Here is a 16,094-nt window from a genome sequence, read left to right on the forward strand (position 1 = left end):
GGTGTGATAACAACAGCTAAAGCAGGCGGCTCTGATGGAAGAAATCCTATGCAGGATAAAATATTCTATCTTTCTTTTGTTTTTTCTTTTATTTCGTATGTGCCTTTTTTTTTGTGCTGTGTACAATGTGGACTTTTCCCTTTTCAAACGAAGGAAGGGTTTGTCTATTCAAAGGCTCTTGCAGTTCTGCTTGGTAGACTTCATGATTGCTGGAATAATCTCCAGCCTCAAAGGTATTTGAACTTCTGTAAATGTGGTTTGAGGGAGAGGCTTTTTTGGGCAAGTAGGTGCCAAAAAGAAAAAGGCTGGGGGGAGAGGGGATGTTTTATTATTTATTTATTTTTCTTTAACCAGGTTGCACCCATGCTGTTCTTGCTCAGACCTCTGAAAGACCTGCATACTTCCCATAGGGCAGTGTGTTCCCCATTTCCATTCTCCATTATTTTCCTCTCTATAGAGAATACCAATTAATGAAGATTACAACAATTTAAAAGGCTCCCTACTTCTACCTCACTTTTGTGGTTTTCACCAGTCCTGATAAACTCTAATGGGATATGGGGATAAACACCCTGTGCCTCCTTTGCTCTCTTTTCTCTCTGTGCCAGGATGCAAAGAGAGAAGGAGAGGTCTGACTTTAAATGCTCAGTGTTGTGCACATAGGTGGAATCCTAAATTGGAAGTTAAGCCCAGGTAAAAGGATATTTGGAATTGCAGGAGTGATGCAATGTGCTGTGCAACAGATGGATACACCTATGTACCTGCTTAGTTATTATTCCTTTGTAGTTGAAGCTGGTAGCCAGTCAATACAAAGTACAACATTTGAGTGCAATATGAAGATACGTGAAGTTTTTTGAAGGCTGATGCATGGAAAACACACAAATGTTATTGATCTTATGCTATTTTTTTAAATGGCCTGTTGAAGTTGTGCCCACCTTCCAGTCCCCCCAGTCCCTCACCACATTAGCATGTCTTTATTGGCAGAGAGGTATAAGGTTACCTGTGTATGCATAGCTATTTTTTTCCTCCTTCTGTCTAGTAAGTGGTAAATGCCAAAGTCTCAGTCTGTGTGAACTCAGCTCTGTTTTGGTATAAGGAAAATGTTTCATGGTGTTGGCAGCCATGCCCTGTATTACATTACCTGTTTTCTTTTGCAGGTTTCTAACTTACTCCTACCTTCTGGCCTTCAATGCGTGGCTTCTGCTGGCACCGATTACCCTGTGCTATGACTGGCAGGTTGGCAGTATCCCTCTGGTCGAGTCTGTCTGGGATGTGAGGAACTTGGCCACAGTCTTGCTGGTCGTGGTGCTGGTGTTACTCAGCCTACACTGCATTGCTGCATTCAAGGTAACACAGAAAAAGATACAATACAGCATTTTGTTTAAAATCTTTTGTTTCCTAATCTTTAGATGAAGTGGTCACTAAGCACAAATTTTCCTCCCAAATAAATTGGATTGAGATGAAAAAACACACCACCACATAACTAAAGCAGGCAAGTTTAACACATGAAAACGCCCCTTTAGCTGAATATCTCAGTCTCTAATTGGTTTGATTTGAGGGCAAAACTTGGCCCAGAGCCCTGCCTTTGATTACTGTTAATGATCCAAACCTGCTGAAGCTGGGGAGAGTAGTCTCAGCCTTCCCCATAGACAGTAGGCTCTTTGCCACTTGACTCAAACAGGACTGGGGACCGTCATCTGCAGAGCCCTTTGAAAAAGAAATCAATTATTGTAGCTGTACCTTTACTATGCCTGTAAAACCTAAATGTTGGATGCATCTTGATGAGAAGTAAGGGAATGCAGGAAGTTTGAAATGATCTGGAAAATGTTATTTAGCATAAATAATCTAGTTGGTAATCCAAGCTTCATGTTTCAGCATTTCAGATCCACTGTTATTGCAGAAATGAAAGTGGGGGTATACCAGGCTTGTGAGGGGCAAGAGAACAGATATGGACTGACATGGAAGGGTGTCTTTGTAGGTTACATGGAGTAGCAAACTATTCCTTGTGCAGTTGTGTTGTGGAAGTTTCTTTAGGAAAGGTGTATGTAATCATTTTTGAAATAGTACAAAATTTATCCTCCTTAAATGTAAATGTACAACTCACTCAAAGACGTAGTAGAGGAGTGACAGGTTTTTAATACCTATGTTACGCTAAGCCATGCAGGTCATATATATACTTCGGTCTACCCTACTAGTCTTCTCTGTGCTCCTGAGAGAAAACGAACCAAACAGATTGAGGCTGCAGTGTCATTAATTTAGATTATGCATTGACAGGTGCTGTATGGGAAATATGGGAAAATACCCTGTTAGGTATTCACTAGTTCCACCTGCAGGTTTTATATCATCTTATATTCCTCCTGCTTTCATTACTCACTGTTAGAGATACCCAGAAATGTTTGTATTAGACCTAATCCTGTTCCCAGGGAAGTTAATGAGAAAATTCTCATTACCCCAGTACTGAACACTTCTGAAAAACCTTATTCCACATTCTTTGAAGTTTCAGTTGCTTTTTATTTCGTCTCCTATTGTCAGAATTGGTACTGTGTACAAAATTAATGTCATTGGTTTGCTGGGAGAAAATCTTTCGGGATTATCCAAAGACATTTTGTGTTACATTAATGTGGGTAAAATGATAATCCAGAAGAATTCCTTTGGGTAACTAAATTGTGTGTCTTCTGTGAAAATGGAAAACAAAGTATTTCAAAAACACTCTGTGCATTAAATACCTAGATTTCACAGCTTTTTTTTTTTTTGCTCCTGTGCTTTTTTTTTTTAAGGCAAAACAATTCAGTCTGGATTTAAGAATGCCACTGTTTGATTTGAAACTTCTATTTTTTTTTTGTGAAGATAAGTTCACAGTTTTACTCTTAACCACCGCTAATGTTGCTTTAAGCAAAGTGAATTTCACTTTCCAGACATTCACTTGTTGGATGTCTTGAAATTCATTGTGTAGATTCCCTTATGTTTGCTCTTGAAAACCCCAAACACTGAATGAATTAAATCCAAAGTGATTCACTTTCATGTTTAATGTGAGTAAAACTAGAATAATCGCATATTCTCAAAAAGTGCTCTAATCAGTTTCAAATTCCCAGCAAACCCACTGTGAACATGGACCCTGGTAATGGTTGCTGAAAGTCAACTTGGACATGCTTCTCCCATCCTTAGGTATAATTACAAGTAGCTGAAATATTCTGATTTTCAGAAAATATAATTTTCTGAAGCTATTTTCTGTTTTATTTTTAGCAACACACAAAACAATCCAATTAGGATATTGCCATTAGGTGTTATGAAGTTAATTACGATGTACTAAGCAGGAAGAGACACTTTTCCTGGAAAAAAAACAAAACACAGCCCTGTTGGTTTTGGATACTCTCAGGAATGTCATCCACAGAGAGAAGAGGGAAGTTCAGGACACTTGAACTGCAGGCACAATTCATTATATTAGGCTCTTACAAAAGCTTCTTTCAAAATGCAACAGCAGTGGCTTTTAATATGACATCGATACCCCCAAGAGTTTCCGTCTGTCAAGCCCCTGGCACTACTTCTCACTGTGTTGTAGTTGGTAGGTAGCATCACTGATTTTTCACATTTCATAAACTATAAGAAGTCCTGGTTTCTGTTCGAAGCAAACATATTGAACTGTCTTAGCAGCCATTTTCTCTCCTTTTTCATTGAAAAGTCTAACCTGGAAGTAATAGCTTGCTGTTTTCTAAGGAATGGTTTTACAGTGAACAGGCAAATAGTTTGTGTGCCTTTTCTTCGAGTGTGTAGGTGTGCATGGGTAAGAAAGGACAAAAACTCATTCTTTCTCATCGGCATTAATACTTTCTTTCTGTGGCATGGAGGATGGAAATGCTAGAAGTTATTTTGGCAAAACTGAAGACACTCGTGCTATGAACACTGATTTCCAGTGGCAAGAGGTGGTGCGTGTATCCACAAAACAAGCTCACTGGAGACTCGCAGAATATATTACATGGAATGTAATTAGAGAATGCATATATTGGATTTCTGCCTGTGTTGCCACTGAATTTTAAACAGGGCTAATTTGTTGTTGACTTTCATGATTAGGGTAATAACGCTTTTGGCATGTAAGTGTGATGCTGATAAAGGAAAGCATGAAGCTTTCTTGTTCCATTTCATTTTGTGAATGTTGTTATACCTCAGAAGGGGAAGAAACCATGCAAGATTTCTACCCAAAAGTGCTTTGCTTGAAGCATGTCTGTTAGTAAATTGGACAGAGTTTTTATGTTGAAAAAAATGCAGAAACGGAAGGGAGCTATCCAGTTTGTTATTGTTTGGAGTGAGAAACCTAGCTCCTCCTCCTCCTGTGTTTTCACTGTTGATCTCCTTATGTAATGAGGAAGTTGCTTTAAAAATTTCTTTATTAATGCCTTGCATGTAATTTTTATTCACTGTGTTGTTTCATGTGGATAGTGCTAATCCCTCTTGCTTGTTGGCAAGGTGGAGGCTTGAGGGTGGAAAGAGCTTCCCTGTGAGCAGCTCCCAAGGAAGACTTGTTGCTCTGCAACAAGTTTAAATGCACAACCATCCTCTCATTCCTATCACAGGCGACAATTAATGACTGTCTTCAGGAGACCTGACAGGAGTAAAGAAAAGGCCTGCTCCTTGTCACACTTCCCACAGTCTCTGCTGTGGGAGTAAAGGACCTCGCTGTCATCTCTGGCCAAGATTTTTTCATAGTGACTAATGTGGAAAAGTTGCAGTCCATTGTTAAGCATCTCTGAAACCTTTTGAGACTTGATTTTTTGCCATGCAGATGCCCAGCATTCTCTGCAAATTGGTCTCTCTGTTTTAGCCAAGGTGCCAAGAGTCATCAGTGGATTTTGACATCCTAGGTTCTGCTCAGTTCTTTGTTGTGAACTTCCTCACCAGTCTGGCTGGGCTTCAGGTAGCATAGTGGGAATATGACAAGGGCAGGGGACACTGTAGCAAGGGCTTGCATCCCGGAGATATAATAATAGTTGGAAAACGAAGATGAGTTTTGATTATGGTTCATTTTCAAAACCAGCCTCAGCTACAAGGAATGGACTCGGTGTGTTTTTCACCTTTGTGACTAGGTTGATTACAAAGGTGTCAGTGAAATGGCTGAGCCACCAACTTGCTCTAGTTTCCCAGCAAGCCAGTTGCGAGGCCAAAGAAATAATCTGTCACAGAATCACAGAATATTCTGAGAATCACAGAATATATCCAAGGGACCCACAAGGATCATCAGCTCCTAGCCCCACACATGACCACCCCTGAATCAGCCCATATCTCTGAAGGTGCTGTGCAGACACACACCCGATCTTATGGGGCAGCTAAGTTCTGTGAACTAGTATTTCAACTGTCAGGTACAGGAAAGAGCAGTACACTCCCAAAGTTGATAGGGCTAAGCAAGTACATACCAGTCTTTTTTCTTGGAGTGGGGTGGAAGCCAGGGTCAAGGTCGTTTTTTTTGGAATCTTAACTAAATTTTCCAGGTTCCTTTCCATTTCCTGAACACGTGTTTTTCTAACCTTCCTATGCACGGTTTAAGCCAAGCAATTTTGTTTATATTTGAGATATTTATAAAAATTACGCATCATACATTGCCATGTACTTCAAATATCTAGTAGCAAAGAGAAAAGATGAAATCTGAAATCATATAAAGTCTTTTCATAGTGGTGTTTTCTAGACCTGGATCTGAATGAGGAAACAACTGCAACTCCTTAAATTAAAAAACATTTATCACAAAGTCCCAGCAGTAACACAAAATAGTCATGGCTGTGGCTAAGGCCACTAACATACCCAAGGGCCCATAGCATTGCCTTTCTGTGCTGGAAGAAGCAGTAAGCACTTGGTGAACTCGAGAGGACACTTCTTGGCATATTGTCAGTATAACAATTATTTCTTTGACATGTCATAATAATTCAGTGAGTGCGAAAGGGAAACCCTTCAGATGTTTGAAATGCCACTCTGCATGGCATTTTTAGGTCACTGCTTAATTAGTAGTGTGATTAAAATGCAGCTTGTCCTGTCGCTGTGGCTGTGAATGTATGTGCAGAGCACCTGATGGATCTGATTGCATTTAGGTACGGTACCAGCACTCCTGGGAGAACAGCCCGAGGCAGGGGCAGCCACGGGAGGGCTGGTGGTGGGAACGCTCAGGTGTTTATGACGGGTTAATTCACAGCAAAGCCATCTGGAAATGTAACTCAAAATTGTGGCTAATATACCTGACCAGTCTGGGGGAATTTATCGTGCCTCATACAGTTTGGGGCTTGTCTTGCCCTTGACCAGTGCTCCTGAGGTAGCTTGTGGGGGCTCACAGCACTTCCCCTAGCTCTGCAGGAGCACACAGTGCTGTGCAACAGTTTGTTCACGTGTGAGGAGGGAGTGCTGCTTATGTTCCAAATCAATAATAAAAAATAATCTCTAGCGTCCCCTAGGACATATCTTTTTAAAGAATGCGCTTTGCTGCTGTATGTGACAGTGCTACATATGGCACAGGAAGTTAGGATTTTCAGTTTATTGTCATTGCATGCAACTGATACAAATATATATTATTTTTCTGTTCTTTTATATGCTACAGTTGGTTATTTTTTACTTCAGAGCTAATTTTAATTTTAAGGTAATGCTGCCTCTTTATGTTTCTCTGCATAGTGCTTCTTAGCCAAGACAAGGCATTTTATACCAAATTATTATGACTTTAATTCTTGCCATAATTGGCATCATATTGTCATTTATCTGGTGCTTTATGTGTATGAATATTGTCTAAGCATATTCCTGAGTCTCTTACAGAGTGTATTTCTTAGCTGTCAATGTTTAATAACGTCAAGGAGGGGAACACATTTGTGTCTTCTCTCTGTGTGCATGTTTCTGTTGTTTTTGCTAGCACTCATTATGTGTATTCTCTTGTGCTATTTACTTTACCCTGCACTCCTGAGACCTTTGCCTGGTTTCCGAGGTTTGGCATTTCATTAATAAATCACAGCTTATGGACCTTTCTGGGGAACAGTAGCCTTTTATAATATTCTGCAGTAGTAACGACACAGTTAGAAACTATGCCTTGCAAAATTCATATGCCACAACACTTGCAGAACAATACCTGCTTCAAAGACACTGCAAGGTGAATAAGGCTATTTATCGACTGAGTATATCTGACGAGCTGGAAACCACAGTCATTTCCATAAAAGGTCCATTTAAAATAAATCCTGCTTTCATTTTCCTGAGGGCCCACTTGAATTCCTTCCACATACAGAAGGTCAGGACTGATGTTCTTAATCCTTAGCAGTGAGGTTTTTCTGTGCTGCTTCTGTTGTTAATGTTTGCTTCGGGGAGAGAGTAATAAGCCAGAAAGACTCTGTTTGGTGAGGGCTGCAGGAAGGGGGGAGCCCCTTGAAGGAGCTCTGCTCGCCTCGCTGGCTGCCTTCCTGCTCCGTCGGATGCTGCGAGCGGATCAGCTGGGGATCCCTGGTGGGGCTGCAGACACACGAAAGCCTTCCCGGGGTGTTCGCGGTGCCAGCCAATGAACTCAAGCCAAAGAAGAAGCCTTCCTTAGCCTGTTTGTATGTGATTGCTGCCTTGCATTAAAAAATAAAACACGGGAACTGCCAAAATACCTTTTGAGTCAGATTTTTCTTCTTGGTAGACGGTTGAAATAAAAGGTTCGGAGTGGGGTACTCTGCGTAAATACAGCCGTAGCTGAAGCAGCTCTGATTTTTCTCCCCATGAAGACATTCAGCATCTCACCAAATGGGCTCTTAACTCCCACAGGAGTCTGTCGCACTAGGCAGGTGCCTTTCATAGGGGTAGTTACTTCTGCCGTGCTCAGCTTATCAGCACTGAATTGCTGTATTTTCAGAGGCAGTCTTTTTGTTTGCTACTGTGTTCTTCTTCTGGTTTGAGTTAGTATTTCAAGGCCCACTTAGAGCTGAATGGTTTTGGAGAGGCATGATAGCAGGGGTGAGAAGGAAAGGGTAGGTAGAATGAGGACCGAGAAATTCATAGCTGGGGGTGATAATGATGCTCGTTGCTCTTAGCTGTCTGAGCTAAGCATTCAGGAGCCAAACTCTTGGGCGATTTTAATAGGATCCTCTTGTTCAGTGTTACCTCTTTAAAGACAAACCCACCATGAACAGTGTCTTTTCCAAAGATCATGCTTGTACATACTGCAAGCAGTGTGCATGTGTTTAAATTGTAGCTTTTTTTTAATTATCCATGTAGTAAAGCAATCTGCAGTCACAGAATTAAAAAGGAAGAGGAAAAAACAACCACAAGGTCAAAAGCATTTTTTCTAATTCCTGGAGCAATTGATTGACTTTCGTATTTCCTTTTTGGAATGTTCCACTTCTGTTCTAAGGATACGCGTGCTCCTGTATCCTGTTCAGATCGGCTTGTGATGTGGTATTAGGAGCTGCAGAGATTAGGGGCTGGGAAAAAGAGCATATTTCTTCAGGGAATTTTAGAAGGCTGGGTAAGAAATACTGTAAACACACAGCTGAATGCATGGGTAGCTGAGGTGTACGGGGGAAAAGAAAATAGTTAATATCAAAATTTTATGTTAGGATACAGAAATAAAAGATGAAATATTAATGGAATATAATTCTGTGCCCTGCTGTGGGTAATGGAATTGGAAAACGACTACTTTCTGCTTTTAATCCATAATTGAGAGCCTGATTTTCAGAGCTGCTGAACATCTACTGTTTCCACTGATGAAAACGGATTTTTTTGGTACTTTCAACATTTCTGAAAAAATAAGCTCTGTTTTACCTAGTGGTAGAGACCAGAACTTGCTTCTTTCTGAAAACAGGAAGTGACTGATCTCACCAGGATAGTCTGAGATATATATGCCAAGGATTTCTTTTCAGATAATCCCTGATTAGGGAGCCAGTGATGCTTCCAGAGGTTTTGAATCTGTTTCTGACTGGTTTCTGTTTGCCTGCGTACCAGCTCCTGAACAGATACTCCTGCTGCTGAACTGGAAAGTAGTTTTTGCTGCTGCTGCCAAATATTAGAAAAGGGATCAGCATGTCAGATGATTAATAGTCAGCAGTAGTGGTCAAAACAGCATTGGAAACCTCCACGGCTTCGGACTATCAGTGAAGTATAAAATTTGTTTAATTCTAGTCAGTAGTAACTGTGGGTGATTTTATCAGAACTAGATGGTCACCAAGGAAAACTGAGTTATTTTTGGAAGACAGTGACTTGTTAAGCCTGGCATTCATGCAGCTGGCACTACTGAAGATACCGATTTTCCAATCTTTTTAATTTTAATTTTTTGGATGAGGTGAAAGAATAAAAGTCCTGATAAATTGTGGTGATTACACAATTTGTGTCTCCTTTTTGTAGGAGCAAGTTGATTAAGCCCAGAGTCAGAGCCAATTTTGAAACTGGGCAGTTACCTTTGCCTTACCAAATGTTTGCATTTTTCAGGCCATCTGTTGACACCTGACTTTTGGCACTGTTTGCTCAGGCAGCAGAGCGAAACAGTCACAGCTCCCCAGTGCCCTCCTGTTTGGCCACAGAAGATAGACGTACGTGTCCCATCCTGATTTCTGCTGGTGATCTAAAGAAAACCATGCTGATGGGACCTGGGGCACTGTACAGCTCTGTCATCACCTCTCGGTCTGTGTCTGCATCAGAGAGGTGGGACTGGGGAGCACCCGGTGCTTGCTTCTGCTAGCTTTCCATCAACAGCCACTTCTTCCTGTGGCAGAGCGAATCCCTAGGGTTGCTTCCTGATGAGCTAAAGTTTGCTTTTTATCACTTATGCGTGAATGCACGGTGAATTTGACATGCTTTTACAGAATCCCTTTTATCTTTAATATTGCATATGTGGAAGTGCAAGAGCAGATGCTGTAGATCCTGACCTCATGCCGTGTGAGATGCTACCAGTGGCTTGCACAGGCTGGTAATGTGTCACATTGCCGAGCTGCTCGTGGCTTTGTGAGTGACTGATACAACAGGAGCAGGTGAATTAAGTTTGCGTGCGGTCTGCACTAAGCACTTGCACAAATGGATTTTAGGAATAAGAAGAATTCTTCTGAAGAATTATAATCCTGTCTGTGATCTGCAGATAGGCTTGGAGCTCCTTTGAATCTTTGTCTCATTTAATGGATAATGTGCTTACCTCCCAGGCCTGAAAGCGTCTGAAAATGTGCGATAGCGTTTATTGCTGTTACACAGCCGTGCACTACCAACTTTCCTGGATGCCAGCTTCTCTGCACTTGCAGCCAGATGTTCCAAGCATAACATCTCACTGGCTGCGATGGACCATCCAGAGCCCCCTGGAAGAGGGTGATTTATGCTTCTGGTAGGAAGGAAGTCTTTCCTCCATGGAGCTGTTGGGTCTAAATGGCGGAGAGGTGACACTTGCCTCATTCTCAAAATAAGCTGTTGGAGGAAGAAATTAAACCCGTTTGATTTCCACCTTCTCGTTGAACAGGCAAGCATGTATAAGCACTTTCAGAAACTCTTCAGGTTATACCAGAACTGAGTTTGCTTGGACTTGTTTGCCCAGCTGCTGTCTTCCCTGAGCCAGGAGGAAGGCTGTCCTTGCGGCTCTGCTCTTGGATGCCTCAGCTCTCGGAGGTGCCAGGGAGTGTGAACATGAGTCTCGCCATCACTCTGTAAGGCTTGATGGGTCTGGCACCTCAGACCGTGCCTTCTTAATGGGAAAGATAGGGAATTGCTTATGCAAGTCCATAGTTTATGACAGATATTTCAAAGCAGTCTGTGTACATCCTGTACTTGTACTTAGCGGGCTATGGCTTGCAGAAGACTTGCGATATAACAGTAGTAAAAAGATATTTATTTCTAGCTCAGGAATATGTCTTATGAGTAATACTGTGGAAGCTCTCTTTCAGTTGTAAACTCTAGACTTTCTTCCTTTTCTTCCAAATTGCCAAGGAAGCAATTTTTGAGATTTATTGCTGTGTTGATGGTTTTTGACCTGGAAATGATTCTTTTCTGTTTTGTCTGAGATGGTGTGACGGCATTTTGTCTTCCATCTGGGAGAAGGCATGAATTCTTTAGTTCTTTGATAAGTGTATGAAAAGTAGCAGGGTTAAAAATTCTTCTTTATTGATTTTGGTTACAGTGTAATGAATGCCTAATTATAACTCCAGGTAGATGTGAATATGAAACCCTCCACCAAACAATCTGATATAAGAAATGCTATTCTGTTTTAAAGTTAGTTGGTTTTTAACAAAAGGAGTCATTCTAAGATTAATTTGAATGCGCCTTTTTTTTTTTCTTACAGAGACCTCTGTGACAGGTAGGAAGGAAAGTCTAATATTTCCAGGAGAACGCACGATTTTTAAGATAGAAGGAATTGTCTCTCTGTAAAATGAATGAAGTGATCTGTAATTTCAGTCCTTTTTATTTTAAGGGAAAAAAGACAAGCAGAATTCCTTACCCCTTTAAAAGCTTTTACTATTGCTCTGGGCACTTGGAATATGTTGGCTCTGCCACCTTTAGCTCAGCTGTCTCATAAGTGGCTCAGATGACCAGAGTAATTAAACAGTAAGTCACCAACCAAATAATTTTGAAAAATGTAACAAGCTGCATGTTGTCTTTGTTGTTTCAACGAAACATGGGGGGCAATCTCCTATGGCTTGTGTTTGATGGAAGATCCTACTGCCAGGCCTCCCAGGCAGGGCACAGCAGCAGGGCATGTGTGTAAGCACACAAAGTGTGCTTACAAGTTTTGGAAAAGATAATGGGTGGGTGGAGGAGAGAAACCCAAACCCTGAGCTATGGAGTGGCTGTGGGATGAGAGCCACAGTGGGATGTCTCACCAGCGAGACCATGCATAGCACAAAACCAGCCAAAGTCTGGCTGGGGCCTTTTATCCACTGTGCAGTGAGGGGAACATGTGGGGTGGGGACAGTAAGGGATGTAATGGGAATTGAAGTCACAGAACCATTGGGTTTCATTTCTTTTGTCTTGTGCATTTGTTTTAGAATAACAAAGACAACACATACCGTTTTCCCCTAAAACAAAAAATAACCTCTTTGTTATTTTGGCTGGGGTGTCATTTTGACACATGGGGCTAGAGCTAAACCACAGAAGGGTTTAAAAACACTGACCTTGTGTTCCTAAAATGGGAAAGTTTAAATGCAACCAAACAATGCTCAGTCCAGTGCCTTTAAACTTAAAGGCCTTCAAGGACCAGGTCTTAACAAAAGCCTCTGCCTGAACTGAATGCTTTAAAAAGGGTGCTGCCAGCTGCCAGATACGTCTTGTTTCAGAAGGCAGTGGCGCCACAGAGGATTCTGCTTCTCCACGAGGCTGTTGCACAGTGCTGCTTCCAGTCTCGGAGCCCTGCCGGAGGGACTGAGCTGGCAGCCTTCAATGACATTAGTCCAGAGCTGTGACTTGTTGTGCAGGAGAAAAGGCCCACAATACTGTTTTCTCCTTCAGTCTGGCCAATTCCCACATTTTCCTTTTTCGCATTGGATATGCAGGTTTTATTTGTCTTTCTCCAGCTTTCAGTTTCTTTTGCTTATCTGCAGCGCTGCAGCCTTGAGTAACACCGTGTCCTTCCCAGAGAGGTTAAATGGAGGTTGCTTCCCCAGTTATTGATTTAACAAACAACAACTGGGGAACTATTTGATAGCTGGCTCATTTTAAAGCAAGAGTGTGTCGTGGGGAACATTTTCTGCATTAGCCGTGCACACCCTCTGGCCCAACATACATTCTTGTGCCTCTGGGTCTTTGTTGTCAGACTCATGGGGTAGAGTGATGGCAGCACGTGGGCACCAAAATTAGGCCAGACAAGGTGGGAAGGGAAAGTAGTGTCAAGGGGCAGGGGCAGGAATGGAATACGTGTCCAGAGTTTTTTTGAGCTAGGACTGATAATTTGCTGCATTCAGAGTTGAGAAATAATTTTTAATCCATTCTTTTTTCTGTCCAATTCCATTGTAATTACAAGCCCAAATGACCATTACTGGGCACCTCTGCTCATCAGCTTTATGGATTGGTATCAGCTTCAGCTCTGGGAATAATGTATTTTAGGTTTTGCTGCGACTGCAGGAAGGCAGTAGTAACTGTGTTTTAAATGCCCTGAAAAAGTAGACGACAAGCAGGTAATTGTGGTGCTGCTTAAAGTGGGTATTAATAAAGGTGCCTGGAGAAATGAATTGTTTCTCTCCCTGCCTTGTGTTTCTTCTTCAAGCCAGGGGAAGTCAGTGTACTTTTTTTGTGAACCAGCAGTTCACTAGGTGTAGAAAGACTCTCTTTTAAAGCAACATCAGGTCCTTTTTTACTCAGGGGTTTCCAAACACTCTACTTGGTGGGGCCCCAATGCTGACGGGGAGAGTCTGTTGGTCCCCTTCATTCTTGGGGGCAAATGCTCAATCTGTAACGTCTTTGCAGTGCAGGACTGCTGATACCTTTTTAGAAGTTGGTACTGGTTGAAAAGTTGCCCTCAGAAAGTGATTGTTTTCCTAAAACATTCTTCCAACTTAGTTTTCTCTCTGTGGCAAGTATACCTACATCATTCAGACTCAGTCTTGACTTTTATCTATGTGAAAGTCAATCTACGTTTTTTTCTCTCCTTCTAAATGGTCTCTGGTACCATTCACGCTTGTACAGTGGTATCTCTTTCTCAAAGAGCGTTCACCAAACAGGCTAAACCTGGTAATGCAAACTGGTAAGTAAAGTCTGCGAGAAGGGTATTGCTGAGTGGTTGTGAGAAGTAACATGCCGCTGGTGTGTTTGAGAAGCTATGAGGGTACTGCTTGTCATTCTTGCTTGTGTGACAGCTAGCTGAGGCACCAACATGGTCCACCTCTGGACAACCTCGATAGCATTACACACTCCGAGAAGACATAATTGAACCACCTAAACACAGTTCCTCTGGACCAGAGGTCAAGAAGACCCTGCAGCAGGTGTATGATGTAGCACCACTGTAGTCCCTTAGGATGCTTAGTCACCTGCCGAGTGTGCTTTTCATTGACTAAAGTGGTAGATTAGATATTGAGTCCAGCCTAAATGGCTAGCTTTCAGATGGCTAAAGGTAGAAAAGAGAGGTCCTGTCCTCAGTAAATGTGCTTAGTATGTATAAATGATTCAGTCCTGTAGTTGTAGTCGGTTGATACGTGGCTGTGTGCCAGATTAGCCTTCTAAAATGTACCCTTGATTTTTGTGCCCATGGAAAATGTTCATTGTCTTTTCCACAGAACAGGATTTTAACACCGGGACTTCTGAATTTCAGTTATGGATTAGGGCAGTGGTAACTGGTGTCGCTGTCTCTAGGTGTGCAAAAGCAAGGCAGGTTGTACTGCTTGGCCCCACATCATTGACTGGACTCCGCTCCTCTACTCAAAAATCTCATTCAATGTTTCTAAATTTAGGCCCCCCCACCTAAAGCTTTGTAAGTCAATTTGCTCTCTGAAGCTGAGAAATTGCCCGAAACAATTAGAAAGTACTACAACCATTAAGCAATTCTGCTTGCATCTGTTTCTAAATGTGACAAAGCAAGACTTTAAATGCATGCAGAATGGTGCTGTGGTAACTGATGAGACAGCAGTATCACAGGCAGGGCAGGAAAGCACAATTGCCTGGCTGGATGATTTTACAGACCTAATACTACACTTCTGTTAGCCTGATTTTATCCTTTGAGATCACCAACAGAAAGCACAAAATGATTCAACATCTTGGGGTGGAGCTAATAGTGAAGCTAAACTTGCCTAAGGAGGCTTTGCTCTTTCTGTGGTGGGAACGGGGGCTGCTGGTGGTTAACTGCATCCTGAGATTTTTGTGGCAGCCATGCAAATCACGGTTGTTTTGTACTGCATGTGGCGATTAGATTTCTCCTCAAAGAGCAATGTTTAAGTGAGCTCAAGTGAAGGGCATTAACTGAGCTTAAGTGAAAGACGTTAGCTTTAATACAAAGTAAGCCTCAAATTTCCAGCTCTGTATGAGTACAGAGACCTTGTGTGAGAAAGTACCGTTTCAAGTTTACGTATTGTCTTGAAAGGGATAAAATGACTGCATTAATGTGCCATTTGGGGCTAGTTTTCTGTTCATAAAATGTGACTGATTGAACAGCTTTTCCTCATTTGTAAACACTTAGGATTGCACACCACAGTCTGTGTGTGATATGCACTTGTATATTTTCATACGGCCATATTGTGATGGACATGTTAATATATACATTCACACTATTACCAATATGGAGTGCCTCTGAGGTGCTATCTGTGGCATCTCAGGAGAGCTGCATACAATAGAACTGACATTGGAAGAGATACTGAGAATAGTATGTCCTGTCATCAGTCTTTTTGCACTTTCTGGACATAGCAGATGCACAGACAGTATGCAAATATGGAAAAACAGTATCTTGAAATAATTTCTTTAAATGCAAAACATACCAAACATTAACCTGAGTTGCTTCTTTTTGTGAATAAGAATCTCAGAAGGAAAGGGGAAATTTAGTGGTGAATGAAGTTGGATTTTTTTTAGTTGATATTTGTTTAATTTTCTGTTATTGCAGAAACTGGAACATAAAGAAGTTTTGGTTGGCTTGTTGTTCCTGGTTTTCCCATTCATCCCAGCCAGCAACCTCTTCTTCAGGGTGGGATTTGTGGTGGCAGAGCGAGTCCTTTACATGCCGAGGTAACTATTGCAACTGAATTCCTATCTAATGAGACCACCATCCCATTTTCTAAAAGCAGACAAGATTATTTCTTCCCTTTTGCAATACTTCAAACATTATTTTGGTAGTCAGTATGCTCTCTGCCTTTGAGGTTTGGCATGATAGTATGAGGGATTTTATAGTCATTTGACAGCAGATTGCTTGTCCAGAGAAAAGCTAGCCAAATTCATTTCTTTTTTTCAACACAGATTTTGATGGGTTTGAAACAGCTGAATACAGTGATGAGGTGTTGTTTCTTGAGGATTGTCCCCCACCACTCTTTCTGAAAGCATTATCAACTTGCATTATTAATTGTCAAAGTCTCTACCTTAAGGACGGTGTCTGAAGATTTAACCTGTCATTTTTATTGTGGTATTGCTCAGCTTTCCCCTTATATTTAGGTGGTCAGTGAAAACAAAGATGACAGTATTGCTGTCTTAAAAGGCTGCTGACTTGAGTTGTGGAATATGTACCTGAC

General features: G+C 41.6%; 1 protein-coding gene across 1 annotated transcript in view; it reads left to right on the top strand.

Moving 5' to 3' along the window:
* Positions 1–16,094, top strand: part of TMTC1 (transmembrane O-mannosyltransferase targeting cadherins 1) — a 151,825-nt gene that overhangs the window by 67,873 nt on the left and 67,858 nt on the right. Inside the window, exons 8-9 of the mRNA XM_040545250.1 lie at positions 1,155–1,344; positions 15,476–15,597. Of these exons, the coding sequence (XP_040401184.1) occupies positions 1,155–1,344; positions 15,476–15,597 (312 nt within the window). The remainder of the gene's footprint in view (positions 1–1,154; positions 1,345–15,475; positions 15,598–16,094) is intronic.

This window comes from Cygnus olor, chromosome 1 (genome assembly GCF_009769625.2).
Source record: "Cygnus olor isolate bCygOlo1 chromosome 1, bCygOlo1.pri.v2, whole genome shotgun sequence".
In the NCBI taxonomy this organism is placed as follows: domain Eukaryota; kingdom Metazoa; phylum Chordata; class Aves; order Anseriformes; family Anatidae; genus Cygnus; species Cygnus olor.